Source organism: Caloenas nicobarica, chromosome 17, assembly GCF_036013445.1.
Source record: "Caloenas nicobarica isolate bCalNic1 chromosome 17, bCalNic1.hap1, whole genome shotgun sequence".
NCBI lineage: Eukaryota > Metazoa > Chordata > Aves > Columbiformes > Columbidae > Caloenas > Caloenas nicobarica.
The window spans coordinates 71,823-89,934 of NC_088261.1; the positions used below are offsets into that span (position 1 = coordinate 71,823).

Genomic DNA, 18,112 nt, shown 5'->3' on the forward strand with positions numbered 1-18,112 from the left:
AGGAGGAGCCCTTCCAGATGTGGAAGCGTGTGAAAATGAAATTTTAATTCTGATCCTGTACTTAAAAGACTCAATTTTACGGTCAAGTACTCCTTTTTTGGATGGACAAACTTTTTCTTAAAAGTTCTAGACGGAAGACTCCTCTGAACAGAACAGAGCCACAAGACAACTTTCCATCAGCAGTCTAATGAAAAAAAATCAAATAAAAATATTGGTTTTCATTATGTTTCATTCATTACATTTCTACTAGCATCTAGATGCTCAAAAATTAACTACACTTACACCACATATTACTATGAACTTAGTTACACGTATAGAAACCCCAGGCCCGGAGCTGAGAGCGGTTTGCAGCTGCCCATCCACACCTGCTCTGGTGGGGGCCCCGCGGCAGCGTGTCCCCCGTGGATGGCACCTCCAGGCAGAGCAGCTCCAAGCCAAACGTGCACATGCACAGACTGACGCTCCACAGAACGTTATATAGGCAGCACGACTGCAACAGCCCCAAAAACGCTAAACAACAACGAGAATGACTCCAAGACCAGAGACGGCGTCGATCAAAAGAACCTACAGGGAGGCAGTGGTGAGGTGAGGAGCCCCTACTGCAATCCCAAAACAAAAAGGAGCTAAACACAGGGAACTGCTGCAAAACCTAAGAACTTCAAGATGCTGGGAAGAAGTGCCAGTCCCTTAGACAGGATGGGTAGAGAGCAAAGCTGCCGACGCAGCCCAGAACTACACCATAAAACAACTGACCAGAAACGTCTGAGGCGCAAGAACCATCCACGCTTTCGGCTGCTGATACAGGAAAACCGGCACCCAATTGGCACTAGGCCAATCGGCACCAGCATTCCAGACCCCGGGATGGCACCTGAGATGCCTGTCTTGCCCCTCGGGCACAACGAGACCCCAGGACCATCTCATCTGAAAGGCACAAGGCAGGCTTCCCAAAGTACACAACAACGCAGACACAGGCTGGAGCTGCCCTGCCCAAGCTGGCATCGCACTGTAAGGTTCCCTGCGCCCTTTACCCACCCAAAGGTGACTGTTCCTGGATGGCACTTTCCCCTCTGAGAACTTTAACCCCCTCCCCCCGCAATTCCCAGCCCCTCCCCAGCCCCCGTGCCTCCACTTAGCTTTCAGAGGGCCAAGGGACTGAATCCATCCACAGAGGAAAACGCCACATGGGCTCACGGGGATCTTCCTGCATTGCCGGGTTCCTTTCTGACATCTGCAATAACACGAGAAAACACATGCTCACTCAGCAGTGCCAGCACAAAGTACCGTGGGGTCAACGCCGACCCCTTCCACGACACCCACCTCCTCCTAAGTTCCCAGGCGTTCCATTCAGCCTCTCGTGCCATGGGCGCAGGCAGAAACCCTCATCGCTCGGGGCACCTAAGACAGCAGGAAACAAAAGAACTGTAGCGCTTGGAACAAGTCCCCAGTCCCACGCTCCTCCTCACCACAAATGCTCCTCTGAGTCCTAAGGACTCCTCAAAATGCCTGCAAAACAAGAAGGAAACGCTGAACCGAGTCACCAGGCAATACCGTGCTCGGGAACACCAACCACCCCCTCACCTTCTTGGCTGCTGGTCGGCGTGCGGCTTCGACCCTCCGAGCTTGCCTGTGGCACCTGCTAAAACAAAGGTGCATGCTCAGATACTGCCCAGAAGCACAGCCTGCCCGCAGACGGTCCCATGTCCCGCTCCTTTACCTTGGCTGCTCGCCCACCTGGCCTCCGTCACCTTCACCTGCCACGCTGTTGACCATATTGAGGCTCAGCTACCACCTGTAAAACACAAGCAAAGGATGCTCGTACCTGCACCAGAAACACAAGACCTGAAATGAGATGCTGCTTCAGCCCAGCACTCCTTGCTCACCTTGCCCGAGGAGCTGCGGTGCTGATACCCGGCTTTCCTCTTTGCTTCACACCTATAAAACAGAGAAACAACCAAACTTACATAGAGGCACACGGCACATCTATGGGGCAGATTGGAGGAGTTATGGGGTGCTGTGGGGCAGCACTGTAGGTCTCTAGGGCAGAGTGGAGGAACTATAAGGTGTTATGGGGCAGCGCTGTGCATCTATGGGACAGAGTGGAAGATGTATGAGGTACAGTGGGGCACTGCAGTGGATCTATGGGGCAGAGTGGAGGAGCTATGACGTTGTGGGGCAGTACTATGCATCTATGGGGCAGAGTGGAGGAACCACAGGTGCTGTGGGGCACTGGATCTATGGGGCAGAGTGGATGAGCTATGGGGTGATGTGTGGCAGTGCTGTGGGTCTGTGGGGCAGACTGAAGATTCTATGGGGTGCTGTGGGGCAACACTGTAGGTCTGTGGGGCAGAGTGAAGATTCTATGGGGTGCTGTGGGGCAACACTGTAGGTCTGTGGGGCAGAGTGAAGATTCTATGGGGTGCTGTGGGGCAGTGCTGTGGATCTACGGGGCAAAGTGAGAGCAGCTACAGGGTGCTGTGGATCTATGGGGCAGAGTAGAGGGGCTATGGGGTGCTGTGGGTCACTGTGGGTCAGTGTGTGGGTCACTCACCTGCTGGGGGTTCAGCCTCTTCTGGGGTGTTCCGCCCCACAACAGCCCCATTGACCCCACAGCCCCCGTGACTCCCCACACCCCCCCATAACAGAGGACTCAGGGGCAGTTGTGGCTTTGCTGGGGACCAGCTGGTGATCCTTACCAGGGTGGCAACCAGCCTCTTACAATATTTGTTAATAACTGTAATTGTTGTAATGTGCACTAATCTATTGTTTATTAGTAGGTGGATTTGTACTGATGATGTATAACAGGAAGATGATACATAAGGTATGAAGATCCACAGTGGACATTAAAACTCAGCAACAGAATGCCCCCTTTTGACTTTGGAGGCAAGAGGTAACTGCACCACCACTTCCAGGTGGCCTGTCAGATCATGACCATGGTCACGGGGTGGATTGTGTGGCAGTTGCACTTCCCCCCTCCCGCTCTGAGAACCAGTGTGGCAGTTGCCCATTCCCCTCTGAGAACTGGGGCCTTCAATGGGGCAGTTAATGGCTCTTTTGTGGAGACCCAGAGTCGGTTGACAGGGTCGTTAGCAGAGGGGCCCAGAGAAGCCGAGAAGCTTCTGGAATGCCCACAGCCAGATCGAATCAGACTATAAATGGGGCTCCTGCCAGGGACTCCCTTTGTGTGGTCTCCTCGGAGCAGCAGGTCTGTGAGCCGGAGCCCTCCCCTCAGACCGGAACGCCGCCTAAGGAAACTTCCCGGGATCGGGAGCGCCTCACCTCCTCGTTTGGGTGAGCGATAATATCCTTGAATAAGTCCTTGCCGCAACAGGCGAGTGTTTGTTTCTTGTGGGCAAAACAGGGCAGAGGGCTCTGGTTTTGTTTCTTGTGAGTGCGTGTATGCACGCGGTGGATCCTCATTCCTATTTTGCTGCACCCCAGTAATCTCCTCAACTGATATACGAACCTGCATTTACGTTATCGGAGTGCTAACTGATTGTCCAAGCCCTGTTTCTAGTCGGTTTATCGGCTGTACTTTTCTGGCCAGAATAAAGTTTGTTTTGAACCGTGTTGTCTGCCTAAAACTGACTTTGGGGTGCCTCCGTGACAGTGTGAAAAAGGAGAAATGGGCGGGGGCAGCTCGGCCGGGCTCGGCCCGGGGGGCAGCTCGGCCAGGCTCGGGGCACGCCCCGGCGGTTCGCGCCGCTCCCGCAGGACCTCGGCTCGTGGCTGGCATTCCCCGTGCCCGCTACTGACAGCCGCGGCCTGGCTAACCGAACCGGGTCCGCACCGTGGGAGCTGACACGGCGGCACAGGGTGAGCCCAGCCGACACCGTTACTTCGCCCGCCAGGGACGGCTGAAGCGAGCGTTAAAGGTGACGCCAAGGCCGGAGGAGACCGGCTCAGGCCTCTCACACAGCCAGCAAACGCGAACCGCGACCGGACCGCCCCGGCAGCTGCTCGGGGCTGTACTCACAGCGGTGAACGAGACCGGGGCCGACCCGCCACCACGCACGGGGAACCTCTTCGCGTCGCCGCGGCGTTTGACCGGCGCCCTGGCCGCTCTGGCTCCCCGGACTGGCGCCGGCGCCGCCCGCCCCCACTGGCTGCGCCCCTCGCACGCGGCAGCCGTTACAGCCCTTTGGCTGTTTGCAGAGCAAACTAATAGCCTGAGCTGTAAAACGCCTCATGAAAACAAGCACCTAACAGGCCAGCGGGATGTACTCACAGCTGAAGCTTGAATGGACGCGTCACTTCCCTTCTCGACTGTTTATTGCTCGGGCGCTTGATCCATTTATCTGGTCAGTGCAAAGTGACAAGACAAGACATACGGCCTTCTCCTGGCTTGTAGATTGTGGCCTGTATTTCTCACTTCCTAAGGGACCACCAAACAAGGCTGCCTTTCCCTTTCACTGTCTTCACCTTAGCCAAAATGACTTGGCCTAAGTTGGCTTTGTTCACTGCCCTTACATAAATTCAGCTGTCATGACATCACAAACATTACCTCTTTGCTCCATGGCAATAGCTAAGCTTCACAGGCGGTGGGGTCGCAGCTAGAGAAGACAGATCTTGAACTCTGGAGGGAAACTATGAGAGCTGGAAAAGCGCATGGAGAGTTGACTACTTACACAGCCCAGCCTTGAGAGTGGAACTGGTAACTTCTTGCATTGTGGTTGTTTACTTACGTGTTTTACCAATGCTCAGCGGTCTTCCGACTCACCAGCCTTCTCCCTGCCCATTGGAGCACAATGACTGAATATCCTGCTTGAACCGAACAATGGAAGAGTTTATATTGCTTACTACTGTCTACACGGATTGTACCTTAATCTATGGCAGGGCACTAGCTTAGATTATTGTCATAGAACAGCACACCTAGGATAAGAAAAGTCATTTGCACTAGTTTTGCACTGACAGTACTGTTCAAATGTGTACAGCCCAAAGCACTGGATAGCTCTAGACACTAGGCACCAGGCCATAAACCATTATCAATTACAGCTGAAGTTAACCAAAGGTTTGTGGAGGCTGTGGCTGCTCTATCACCAGTCGATACCATTTCACTGTTCAGCTAGACCGAAGGCAAAAAAGTTAAAAAATGCGTCCTGTGCATCCTGTTCTTCACTTCTTGTTTGTTTTGTTTTGTTTTTCCCGATTTAGGTTATGCTATAGTTTAGACAAAAGAGCTTGTTTGACCCTGACAGCTTGAGTACAGAGGCAAAGAAAAGATTGTTGGTTTTGAATGTGAAGAAGCAGACTTTCATCTGTTTTCTAAGAAGCCTATTCTATTGGGAATGTCAAGAAATCTACCCACAGCTTTCTTCATCTAGGTTTGGCTCAAGACCCAGAAGAGAAGCGAAAAACTGTCTTCTCAATGGACGATGACAGTGAACCTGAGCAGAGCTCCTGGGCTTATCTACCTGATGTCTGTCTGAGGCATGTCTTCCATTGGTTAGATGACAGGGACAGATCTCAGGCTGCCTTGGTCTGTAAGAAATGGAGTTGGGCCATGTACTCAGGATCCCTCTGGAGGAGCAGAACCATCATATTCTACGGCCGACCATCAAGGGCACGCACATTGGAGTTTCAAAGTGCATTGTGGTACGTCAAGAAGTTTGGCAAGTATTTGGAGCATCTCGAGATCAAGTTATCAAATCCTTACAATACTGCCTTTACTCAAAAATTTCAAATGACGATGAGAGGTCTTCTTTCACACCTGGGTAAGCGCAACAGTCGCCTAGTATCCCTGAGCATCAAGTACCTGGAATTAGACCGCTTGGTCTGGAAAAATGTGGTCAGGGCTCAGTTTATCAAGAACTTAGCTACCTTCCTGAAAAGAATGAGCAAACAACTTGATTATCTCAACCTAAAAGGAGCAAGAGTAACCTTGGAAGAAGGCTGCGAACTTCTGAATTCTCTGACCTGCTTGACAAATAGAAGCTTTATATCCGAAATCAATATTGAGGATTTCTTCGGTCTTCACCTTCCAGTCTACAGCAGCAGCTTGTTCCACCAGACTATGTCCAAGTTCCACAGCCTGGCCATCCTGACTTTCAATTACAACTGCATCTCTGACGAACTGCTGGACATCCTGCGGGAGCACAGCGCTCATTCCCTGTGCACCTTGAATATCAAATGTCATATCCATGACCCTCATGGGCAAGTGGTCTGGGGAATGTCATGGGCAAACCTGGCCAAGAGAGCCCCAAAACTGAATGTGAACTTCTTCTTTGAAAGAGTCGTGAGGCATGATCAGCTAGCCAGGATCCTGCTAGCAGAGATCCCAGTCAGGAGCATCAGTCTACGGAGCTGCTATTCCAGTGACCCAGACTGGATAATGAGACCCACCCTCACCAACCTCCTCCCAGCCTACTGGCATGTTCTGCAGGTAAGGGAAACAATAGTGACATCTTACTGCAGTAGCACAAAGTTAAGCAAAGTAATCATATAGGCCTTCTGCATAACAGCAGTAATCAATAGGAAGTCCTGTTCAGGGAGTAATTCTCCTAAGTGAGCCATTCCACCTATAGTCTAGTTCAGGTAATTATCCTTGTCCAGTTACAATGCCCATTATGCTAGTCTTTGCTGTCAGGCTAATGTCAGGTTGCCCTCATAAAAAGCTAAAACATCCAAAATACTAGTGGTTGTAAGGTCAGCTGTGAGCAGAAAAAAAACTTTCAGGCAAGAAAACATTTTTTTTTAAAATAGCTTTAGGCTTAATCTGATTAGACACCATAGAATTGTAGAATCATAGAATGGTTTGGGTTGGTAGGAGTCCTAAAGATCACCTAGTCCAACCCCGCTGCTGTGGCCAAGGACACCTTTCACTAGACCAGGTTGCTCAAAGCCCCATCCCACCTGGCCCTGAACACTTGTAGAGATGGGTCATCCACAGCTGCTCTGGGCAGCCTGTTCCAGTACCTCGCCACCCTTGTGGGGAAGAATTTCTGCCTAATATCTAATCTAAATCTCCCCTCTTCTCGAGGCTGAACAACCCCAACTCTCTCGGCCTGTCTTCACATTCAGTAACTGGCAACTTTCCTGTCATTTTGTATTTTTCTGAACCCCACCCTTTTGCGGGGAAATCTGCACCCGAGGAAGTCGGTACGCCTTGTTTGCATACAGATCTGTAGCCTGTATCAACCTACACTGAAGGTTTTGCTCCATTTTGGCAATGCACAAATGCCTTATAGCACATGCAGATTAACCGGTGCCCACGTCAAAGCACTGTGGTGTCACCAAGGATGTGTCACCAAAAGCGTGCAAGAGCTGCCCCATGTAAATAAACATCAGGTCTTCGCATGCCTGAGGGAAGCACATGGCCTCATACCTGACGGTTGCTGAAAGCATTCTTTAAGTTCTGTGGCATTGCAGAGTTTCCAGTAAACACCAAAGATCTGTAAAGCATTCAGGAAATTGTCTTTGGATCTACTCTTGTATCTGGGATATTTTCCAATATGTCAAATAAGGTAATGGCATGAGCTGTGGGTGTAGCATCTTCTAACGGTAATATAAGTTGTCTGTCTCTTAAGATGGTATATAATGCACTAGGGATGTCCCCCCATCTTAACAGGAGAGTGGAGATTACCCTAGTGTGTACTATTGTCATAATACAGAAATGATTCTCTGCTGATGTCAAGTTACAAAACTGATTTGTTGATAGTCACTTCTGTTGGTAAAATTGGGAAACTGTTGATTTCTAGCTATTGCGCTCATAAGCTCTGTTCAGTAGTATTAACAGTGTTCATTCTTTTTCAAGAAATTAACACTTGAATTAGACAATGACCATGAGCTGCTGGATGATGAGCTGCTACAGCTCATCTTGTCATGCAAGAGGTTGTTATTTCTGAAAATTTGGGCATTTCTAAGTGTCACCTTTATGGAGAGGCTGCTACAAAACCGTGCAGAAAGGAAATGCATTTTGACTACCATAAAGGTAAGCCTTTATGCTCCAAAACTCCCCTTCCCTTCCTCTCTCCACTACCCAGAGAAAGGTGAGGTCCCCATGCCCATAGAGAGGTCGCTTACAGAAATGTTAACATTAACTACCTTCCCTATATTATGTTTTAGCATTACAACAAGCCTGGGGAACCAGTCACAGAAATGATGCTTTCCAACCTACTTAGCCAGGTACAGAATAATAACAAGCCCCAACAATTCCACAAGTCCTTCCTAGACTAGGGTTCCTTCTGTCACCTCTAGTTCAAGCTAGGCATTCTCAGTCACTTCCCAGGCCCAGTGCTTATGTCTATGCTTATATTGAGGCGGGTGAACCCCACTAAACTGCAAACAGATACAAACACCTCTCATTCTTTAGGGATGCCGTGTTGAACTGGGGCCAGACCACAACTGCAGCTGGTGTAAAGCATGCTGTTGTGCCACTTTGCGCGCTAGATTCTGAGTTCAGTACATCCTCCCAGATCTGCACAGATCTCAGGGATGCATCAGTTCTGGGGTTAAAAGGAACCTTGCTCTTTCCAAAAATTATTTGGCAGGAGATGATGTGTTCAGTCAGTTTGGAGTGAAAACTGAATAAAGCCTCAAGAGTTTACTCAAAACCAAGGAATTGGCTTCTCTAGATTCCTCATTAGTCGCAGAGGCTTCTTGTTGTGAGCTTTAATGGGCTGAGCCTGCTACATGTATCTGAGAGACATGACTGGCGTTCATGCATACAGGTCAGGATTTACACAGCTCAACAAGAGACCAGTGAGGAGGATCGGCTGTTGCGTGATATTTACAGGAAGTTCAAAAACCTGATTGACTCAGAGCTCAATTATTTTGTCATCACCTACCCAATGGCGTAAACCACAGGGAGAGAGAAGAACACCCAGTGACATCTGCAAGCAATGAACAGATCCTCTGGAGGGCATTAGTAAGGGATTTGAATCTTGACAGCAGTGCCTCTGAAAGGAAGATAACATTACAGCAAGAGAGAGGCAAGGGACAATTTTACACTCCATGCATTAAAATGTTGGACTTGGGAACCAGCCTCCTGTGTCTCCAGCATCATCTATTCTTGTCCTTGCTTAGTTTCTCCTCACCAGAACCAAATGAAGCAATGAGCCCTTTTTCACCCTTACAGGCATCTCTAGTAAAAATAAGGCTATCTTCTTTTTTTTAGCACGTCTCAGTGTAGAACTTCAAATACCTTACCAGTGAAGCCCATCTCGTTGTTTCCATTTTACTAAAATGGAAAATGAGACACGGGATGAGTAAGTGATTAGCCCGAAATCAGCTTTGGCTTGATCTCGACTCAGATGCAGTCAGGTGCACTATGCAGTGTATCACCAGTCCCTACCTCCCATTAAGTCTGATATACACCCTGTGCCTAGGTAACAACAGATGTTAAGAACAAAACACACCATGGCTAGTCCTGAGTCACCCTTCCCCTTTTCCTAGTTTTCCAAAAAGTGACTTAGGAGGAGACTCCTGCTCTAGCTTCCAGAGCTTCTAGACCTGTCAACGGCAAAATATATCATTGGTTGCACACGAGATAAATAACATGGAAGAAGGTGCATTTCCTCTTATTCTGGAATTTTATTGCTAAGTAGGATATTTCATCGGGTGTTCTAGAGCATAGATAGCTGTGAAACAGACAGCCGTAAGTACTAGGTCTATTTAATTACCTTGCACAACTGGAACCAGGACAGCATTGAGCCAAACCAATAAACGTGGAGGTTTGTCAATAAAATTTCAGCAGGAGATGGCTCTTTGGAATACAATCTCCCAGTACAATGGCTTCAGAAGTTTTTAATGTAAAGAGACTCTCTCATTTGCATGCAGAGCACTTCATCAATGTACAATGTATTCTCCTTGACCTGGATCTCCTCCTCCAAGGAGAGCTGTCGGCGGCTCAGACCTTTCAGCTCTGTCTCAGCCTGTGCCAGAGCGTCCTTTAATCTAAGAGGGCAAATACAGACAGACATTAGTTGAAAACACAGAGATACATTCTTGTTTGTTTGTTTGTTTTCCATATGGGAAAATAATTAATTCTAAGTGAAAAAAAGATGGAAGGGGATTCACAGAGAGAAAATGTCCATGCAGCTTCCCTTAAACTGTCCTGCCTTTAAGGGAAAAGCAATTCCCAACCTTTCAGGGAGAATAGCTGGGAACCAATGTTACTTTGACTCATTAAATTAACACAGTAATCTATACCACATATTTTCCCCTTTCATCATTTCCACTTGCCTTTGAATATTTTTTGTAATCTCTTGAACTTCACTAATCAGCTTGTATTGCACTGTGTCATAACACAATTCCACACTGGGACGACGGTTTCTTGCTTCCAAGCGGGTTTGAGCCACTTTAACAGGTCCTTCTTTATCAGCAATTGCTTTCTTTAAGGCTGCAATGTTCTTCTCCTGTGATGCAATCTCATCCATCACCTTAACAAAGCCAACGGAAGGATGTGCTGCACACTGTCTCTTACAGTAGATGAAATCATCAACATCTTTTTTAATAGTTATAACAATCATGGTAACACTCATTAAGATCAAAAGACATTTTACGAAGGTCAGCCAGGATTATGATTCCTTCATTGGAAAGCAGGTGACACTGTTCTGAGTGAAACTGGTGATTTATGCTCAGCAATTAATTTTTAACACCACAGTTTTCACGTATCAAATTTCGAGCACAATGACTCCGATTTCACAAATTATCAGGCTTTTATATCACAATCGTGAAAATTCTATAGGAGCCCCATGTAATTCAAAATCACAAGGGAAATCCTGACTTTACTGATGTCTACAGCAACATTTATATCCAGAAATTCACCTCTGTAGTGGCTGAGAAAATAAAATTTAAGATTAGTTTTGGGGGACTGGGGGTGAGAAGGAAAATGTGGCAGGGGCTGCCAATATTGCAAAGATAAAATTCCTAAAGCAAAGTAGCTCAGGCCACCGGATTGAGAAAACTGGTAGATAAGCCAAGCCCATTGTTTCCACTTTTTTGCTGACTGTCCCTTACCACTTACCATTGCAAGGAGCGTCTCGAGTTTGTGCTTGGCATCCTTGACTTCCTTCACGCGATTTCTAAATGCGACATTCACCACCTCACGTTGCTTCCGCATGTCATTTGCTGTCTGTGAGAGGATGCCATCAATCAGCACCCTCAGTGCCGAAGAATTGTTTCTCTGCTTTTCAGCCTTTTCAACATTTATGTTTGAGAAATCTATCCAGTCTTCAGGGCTAACAAAACTGAGATTCAAAATAAAAGGTCATAAGCTGGCAGCATCAGGCCCCCTGTGACCTCATAAATCTATAATTACTCCACAAAACTGAGAACAAAGCAGCACTATTAACTGCATAGCCCAACGAGTGCCAGTGCCCACACAGAAAGGGTGCATTTGACAGGTTCATGACTGAGTCAGAAACTGACTCCACACCTCATGTGTCCTAGCCCAGCATTCTCCCCACCAGGACGCCATGGCAGAGGAAGTTAGATTAGTAAATCTATTCTGCGTTTAAGCAATGTGCAAATTTTTTCCTTAGCTAACTGTGAGCCTCAAAAACTTTTAGTAAACTGCAGTTTACTGGGACCGTGATTATTGTGGCCTATTTCACAGACATATTACACAGATAATAAAGTGATGGACAGAAGTATAAAAAACAATCTACGGCAGACGGATAAATGGCCAGATATAGTCTGTCTTACACACAATTACTTTCATCTTGCTACTACTGGAACCGCTCATACTAGCTGTATAATTATATGTTCATGGAACTACATAACCACTTACTTTCCTTCTATTTTCACTGCATCATCAGCATATCTGATATCAGGAGTGTTGTTTGTCAAGCTAGCACAGTAATCATCAATCATCAAAGCTGTGAACTTGTCCTTCAGATCCACTTCCAGGTTGTATTTTGCTGAACGGTTTAGTCTAGGAGGAGAAACAACCAGACTCTAAGCCAAAGTGTAGGCACTCAAAGGTGTCCCTTATGAAATTATTCATGTATGAACTGTTAGTTGCAAAGTCCCAAAATCTAGAGCATGAAGCTGCCTTCCTATAAATTGATGGTACAATTGCCATTGGAATTAAAGGCACAGGACTGTATAATGAGAAGACCAGGGATCATGTGCAAGTACTTTGAGTTCTAACAAACAGAACTTCTCGCCATTACTGATCAAATAGTATGAATTAGGACTGATTTCCTGTAACTGTTCAGCATTGAAGATAACTTTGGACACATGCTCAGCCTGACCCTACAGCTTCTCAGGATAATGGCTGTCCTACAATTCAGCTAATCAGTGTTCTGTTACGCTCTTTGCCTCTGTACCTGATTTGCTCATTGGTTTGTTCCAATGTACGTCCAAGCAAAGCAATAACCCCCTGGAGGACTTCAACTTCCTTTAGCAGTTCCTGTTCCACTTCATCATGGACTAAGTCAATCCCAGCTCGCCTCTGCCTAAACAAAAAGAAGAAAAGCCATCAGCCACATTGTTCAAATGCCTGCAGCTAACAGATTATGATGAAGCCTAGCTTTCCAAATGGAAGGCTTTTCCTTGCCACATGGGAAGTTTTTCCTTTATGGCCTTGGTTCCCAAGTGTTATAACACCTAAATCAGACTGTGACACCACAGCAAAGAGAGGCAGGACCTTAGTTTGCAGGCATTTTTATTATTTGTTAAAGATTCATTACCTAGATTTTTTTTTCTCTCCTTGAATGCTTTTCTTCTTAATCATCTCACCTGTTCAGGAGGCACTTTTGGGCAATGATGAGTGGCTCTTCGCAGCTCTCCAAAGATTTCTCCAGCCTTGTCTTGAAACTCAACAGTACCTCTGCCTCATGGACAATTTGTTCAAGTTTGTTATCTAATTCTTGCTTCCAGAATTTTATTTCTTCCCGTCTCTGTTCTGCAGAATGAAAATCGCAAACAGGTATTAACACAAGCCCATCTTATATGCCAGAGCGCTGTGGATCAGACCTTAGATATGGCTAAAAATAGACTTATTCCATAGTGGAGTGCACATAGTGCTGTTGGCTGATGTGTGGAGACAGTTTTGCAGCCCTGTGTCAGGAAGTTTGGTTGGAATGGCTGTGGTTTTTTGAGAAGTAATTTATTTGTTATAAAATTAAGAATCTGCCTCAAAATACTTTTTAAAATATTTTTAATTTTTCCATGAGATCAGAGAGCATGGCATTGATATATATTCCGATTTGCTATCAACTAATTTTCTGAGTCCATCTTAAACTCAAAATAGCTCAAATACCACATTGTGACACTTGCAGAACACATAGGATTACCTATTTTCTTGTTGACGTCACTTTGGGTTTTCTGAGTTGTCTTTTCTACTTCATCCAGCAGCCTCTGACTCTCAGCTATTGTGTGCTCCGATCTGGATTTCTGAGACTCCGTACTGGCACACTGCATCCTGTTTGCAATGTCCCATTCTGAGGGATTAAACTTGGGTGGAGCTTGCAACAGTCTGGCCATTGTTTTTTTGGAAAGTTTCTGGATATAACGCAGGTCAGTTCTTGCAATGTTTAACCTGAAAACAAGAATAGCACAATATTTGGCTGCAGAACCAAGAAGAGGAGAAGACAGGTCCACGAGGCTGAGAAAAATTCTTGCCTCTTTTGCCTGCAAAATGACATAGGTATGAAAAGACTTCTTGCTCAAGGCTCCCCAAGACTTTGGTAAGGTGTGGAGAGAAAGTCTGGAGTGGGGCAATGAAGACACAGAAGAATTGGGGAGTGGATGCTAGGAGAAGAGAAAGAGGCTTGAAAGTGGAACTGAGAGGAAAAGATGGGCTGTCAGTGATAGGAGGGAGAAGCAAAGGGAGACCTGTGAGGAAGGACAGAACTACTAAATGAACAATCACAGAAAACCGAGAAAAAATGAACAAATATAAAAGATAAATAGTCTCCCACAGATTAGAAAAGTAAACATGAAGAGAAGGTGCATGAACTCTAGGTTGTAAAAAAAAAAAAAAAAAAAAAAAAAAAAAGTAACGGTCATTAGGAAAAGAGAAAACAGGACCTGAAGGAGGAAATGCAGCAAGTAAATGAGGAAATGGAAGAAAAGCGTAGGAAGGGCTAAAACAGAACAAAGCTTAGTGGGGGCACTGCTTTATGGTACGGCAAAACCAATGCCCAAAATATATGCAAAGTCACAGCAGTTCGATTATCAATTTTCCTGCTCTTGCACTATACTCATCCAGTGCTCCTGAGACACCTCCTCATCCCAAATGCACACAGCTGCTCCTCAGCAACACACAGCTTTGCCCACAACCCAGCACAGGTACCCTTAAGCCAATCGCCCTTCTCCCTCACGCACCTCTTGGCTGACACTGCTTCTAGCGTGGACTGCTCCCAAGGTCAAACAAACCCTGGCTAAGTGCCACGTCCTCAGCTCCCCTTCAATGGGCAGGGGTTTGCTCTTCACTGTCTTCCAGCCTTAATCTCCACAGCAGCAGCACATGGTTTCTTTTAAAATGTGCAACTAAATATTCCAGGAGGTGGCTCAGAACAGCACGGAAGGTAAACAAACCGGTTGCTATGGGAACACCAACACTGCCTCTAGCAACCTTCTGCTACAGCACCAAGTGGAAGCCGCGCAGCACACACAAGTCAGTGGTACTTCCTTTCACCCATCCCCAGTTAAGATCCGTCTGGAAATAAAAATGTATTCTTTGTACATTAATTGAGATAGTTCCTACAGCTTCAGACAGTAATTTTTGATCAATTTATTGCAGAAATGCATAAAGATTGTGAAAGCATATGAAGTACTTAACTATCTAAAATGTCAGTCATAAAATATCTTTAGCAATATGCTCTTTGTAGCAACTATATTCTTTTCCAGAACAAAAGTGATCGGAAGCCAGACAGAAGAAATTAAGTGAACAAAAGAGCATTACAGCGATTATGCCCCCTCTATATAGCCTTGATGTAACTTAGGTCAGATCAAGGGTTTCTCACAGCTCCCAACAAAGTTCAAAGAGATTGCAAAGTGATAAAGAAGCAGGTAACATTGGTCAAAAGAAGTTGAGCTAGTTCAAGACAGAAAAGTGGGAAGCAACTGGAATTGTTGGCTGCAAATACAGTGCATTGATGACAGCTAGAAAGCTTCTGCTGATCTTTAATTTCAAACAGTAGCTAAATTCTGTTGGTGATCATTAAAACTGGTAACTACAGTGCCTCTCATGGTAGCTGCCATGTAAACAAAAATCTGCATGTACACCAGAAGAGAAAAAAAAGGGGGTTGGCTGCAGAAACACTGTCTTATAGAAAAATGCAGGTATTTCAGAGTTAGCCAAAGAAAAATACAGTCTTCAGAAGAGAGGGTTGACGTTAGAACTGAAGCCACTAGCCTGAGAGAAGGACCTAGAGATTCAAGAAGCAGCAGAGAATGGGGTGCAAGGCCAGCAAGGAAAATGAACAATATATGCTAACTGATGCAGGAGGGTGGAAACCTGTGGTCACAGACACTCAGAATGCTCCTGACTCACAAGGCAAAGCAAACCCATGACTAGGCTGAACACTGATCAGAATCAATTACAAAGGCCACTACTGAGGTGGTCCTGTAAACCAGTTTATATGGTACTGCACGCATGAAGTCTGCAACTATTTGTACAGGAGAGTGATGCTTCTATGTGCTGTCCCTTGATTTGTACATTCTGGCCTCCCTTGGTCTAGATGTATTTTTTTTTTATTCCCTAATGAATATTTTTTTAGCAGAGTCTTAACATGCTAAAATGAAATAGTTAAAAGCAGTAATTTTTGTCACGTGAACAGCTGGAGCAGGAACTGGAGCCATTCCCATAATGACTGAAAGGTTTCCAATGACTTAAGTAGATCTGAACTCAAAGCAAGGTTGAACAGAGGTTTACTTTGGCCAGTGTGAGTCACAGAATATGTAGCAGGCTGCGTATTGGTCATCTTCCACAAATTTTTATTATCTGTGCTCTCAGTAACATTCCAAGGCTTTTGTAAATATGAGCAAATTAGGGATGGATGGCAAAATTATTCATAATAAACTGAAATGCTCAGATATCTGAACAGTGGTTGAGAACCATGAATGTCTTATGTTTCTGAAAACGAGCTCAGTCACTTTGAAAGCCGAGGAATCCACAAGTGATGGTACTCCAAGACACTATTGTAAGACCCCATGGGACTTCATGCAGTTTTGAAAACCTAGTACCCGATGCTGGACTGACCCAACCTGTGAGCGACACAATCATGAAAAAATTCATCTGTAGCTACCAACTCTAAATCTGTTCTTCATTGTTAGGTTACCAGAAAATACTATTGCCTTTTAAACTGTTAATACAAAATTTACAACTGATCCTTTAATATGAATTATACAACATAAGAAAGTTTTACTTTTACCTCTGGTGGTTTTCAGGGGTTACACCATTGTAGACTTTCTGAGGTTGACAACTGTGCGCTGTTCATCAAACAACACAGGTAAAATCAGCTCAGCAGCTAGAACCGCTTAGAAAAGAATGAAAATGAAAACGCTTGTTAATACCTGAAAACCTCTGGCAATGTAGAAGGGGAGAAAATGACCCCGAGGCTGGTTGGGGTCCGTCGCTGTCGCTGCTCGTAAAGGCTCCGGCCCAGCCCGGCTCCTCCCGCGCGCAGCACAACGCTGGCAACGCTCCCCTCCATCCCCCCGCCAGCCCCTCCATCACCCCCTCAGCCCCGCCATCGCCCACTCAGCCCCGCCATCGCCCCCTCCTCAGAACCGTGTGTGTCCGCAGCCGCTCCCCGCGCGCTCCTCACTAACGGTCGCAGGCCCGCGCGTGGCGGCAGCATGGCGCCCACCTCACCGGCGAGCGAAGGACCGCGCGGAGCTCGCGCTGCGGCCCGTGCCGCAGGCACCGCTGGGGCTGCCGAAATCCATGTCGTCTTTCCCACACAACATGTTGGATGAAAGAGCAAATCCTTCTTGGTACAGAAGCACTGGCAAGCTAACACTGCTGTGCTGCTGAAATACTGTCCATATACGACATCCCATACGAAGGCCTTTATAAAGGATTTTACAAAGGAGCAGTTCCTCACCTTGGTGAATCGTGTCTGGATGTAGAAACTGGGTTCACTATTTGTCATGAAGCGGTCAAGGTCCTCAGAGTCTGGAAAAATACATTTTCTGGGGAGAAGCCTAACCAGCACTAATGAGACTAGATCTAAACGTGTTGCCATGTTCCTTATTAAGTGTATTAAAACCACCATAGTCTCATTCTTCAGAGGATGAAACTCATCCAAACTGCTGTGACTGAGCGTTGAAGTGGGAGAATTCTCCAGGTCGAGTTGATGCTGCAGCATTAACTGCTTGCTTTCAATGTTGCTGAACTTGCAAAGCAGACTAATGTAACAGGTCTGGATTCTGGTGTTCCACTAAGTGTCTGGAACAACCTCCTATGAGGAAAGGCCGAGAAAGTTGGAGGTTGTTCAGCCCAGCGAAGAAAACACTTTATCTAGACATAAAGCTATTTTAGCATAACCAAAAGTGGCTTTTAAATGCACCTTAAAGGAATGCCAACTTTTGTTAATATTTTGGACACTTTAAAACTACCTCTGTAAACCAGGGCAGGTTTAAATTAATGACAGAGGTTGAACCATGAGGGCTAGTTTTACACCTAATTACATGTGTCCAGGAGTTTTGCACTGTTTTGAGCATATGTTTAAACACTTCATTGGAACTGGCACACAAAGAGAAAACTGATGAAAGGCATCCATCCAATAATTGTACTTCCAAGGAGGAATAATTCTTTGCTGTGGTAAGCTACATACACACAAGCATAATTTTTAAAAGTAGGTGATGCCTCTGCTGAGATTATTTTGAAAACCTTGCACAGAACAAATTGATCTAGCCCTTAAAAGTAGGATCAAGTTGCCAATAAACCACCTTAGACAGTACTGAATTTTAAATACAGTGCAGAAACACTAGAAAAGCCAAGAAACATTCTATCTCTGTAAAACATATATTACGCTGACTTAATATATTGTTCTATCACTCACGCAGAACACATTCACTGGCACACTCTGCCTATTTTTGAACTAAAAATACTAAAAAAAACCAGCAGGGGGCATACATTACATGCTACAATTTCAATTTAATTGTACCATCTAATAGTCAAGGTTATTCATACAGACCAGACCTCTCTTCATGCACA

General features: G+C 45.8%; 2 protein-coding genes and 1 long non-coding RNA gene across 7 annotated transcripts; 1 reads left to right on the forward strand and 2 right to left on the reverse strand.

The window, feature by feature from the left end:
* Positions 1–1,126: 1,126 nt before the first annotated feature.
* LOC135995769 (uncharacterized) lies at positions 1,127–2,585 on the reverse strand. The gene is made up of 5 exons (XR_010607171.1): positions 1,881–2,585; positions 1,715–1,789; positions 1,579–1,633; positions 1,318–1,395; positions 1,127–1,228 (listed from the first exon to the last, which is right to left on the reverse strand). It is a non-coding gene; the product is annotated as an uncharacterized LOC135995769 (long non-coding RNA).
* A 71-nt stretch (positions 2,586–2,656) lies between these two features.
* Positions 2,657–16,398, reverse strand: TEKT1 (tektin 1). 5 transcript variants are annotated; one of them, XR_010607155.1, is made up of 11 exons: positions 16,323–16,398; positions 13,239–13,483; positions 12,682–12,847; positions 12,270–12,398; positions 11,729–11,872; positions 10,964–11,186; positions 10,180–10,376; positions 9,618–9,891; positions 8,784–8,894; positions 7,322–7,388; positions 2,657–4,758 (listed from the first exon to the last, which is right to left on the reverse strand). XR_010607155.1 is itself a non-coding variant. In XM_065647243.1 (8 exons), the coding sequence occupies exons 2-8, from the start codon at positions 13,426–13,428 to the stop codon at positions 9,732–9,734; spliced, it is 1,209 nt and encodes a 402-aa protein (XP_065503315.1). In that variant the 5' UTR covers positions 13,429–13,483; positions 16,323–16,398; the 3' UTR covers positions 9,451–9,731. The 5 variants fall into 5 exon arrangements, 1 of the variants encoding a protein (XP_065503315.1); XR_010607158.1 differs by having other exon boundaries at positions 2,657–4,593; positions 4,683–4,758; positions 7,322–8,894; XR_010607154.1 differs by having other exon boundaries at positions 7,322–8,894.
* FBXO39 (F-box protein 39) lies at positions 5,366–8,795 on the forward strand. The gene is made up of 3 exons (XM_065647409.1): positions 5,366–6,379; positions 7,751–7,927; positions 8,667–8,795. The coding sequence occupies exons 1-3, from the start codon at positions 5,366–5,368 to the stop codon at positions 8,793–8,795; spliced, it is 1,320 nt and encodes a 439-aa protein (XP_065503481.1).
* Positions 16,399–18,112: the final 1,714 nt, after the last annotated feature.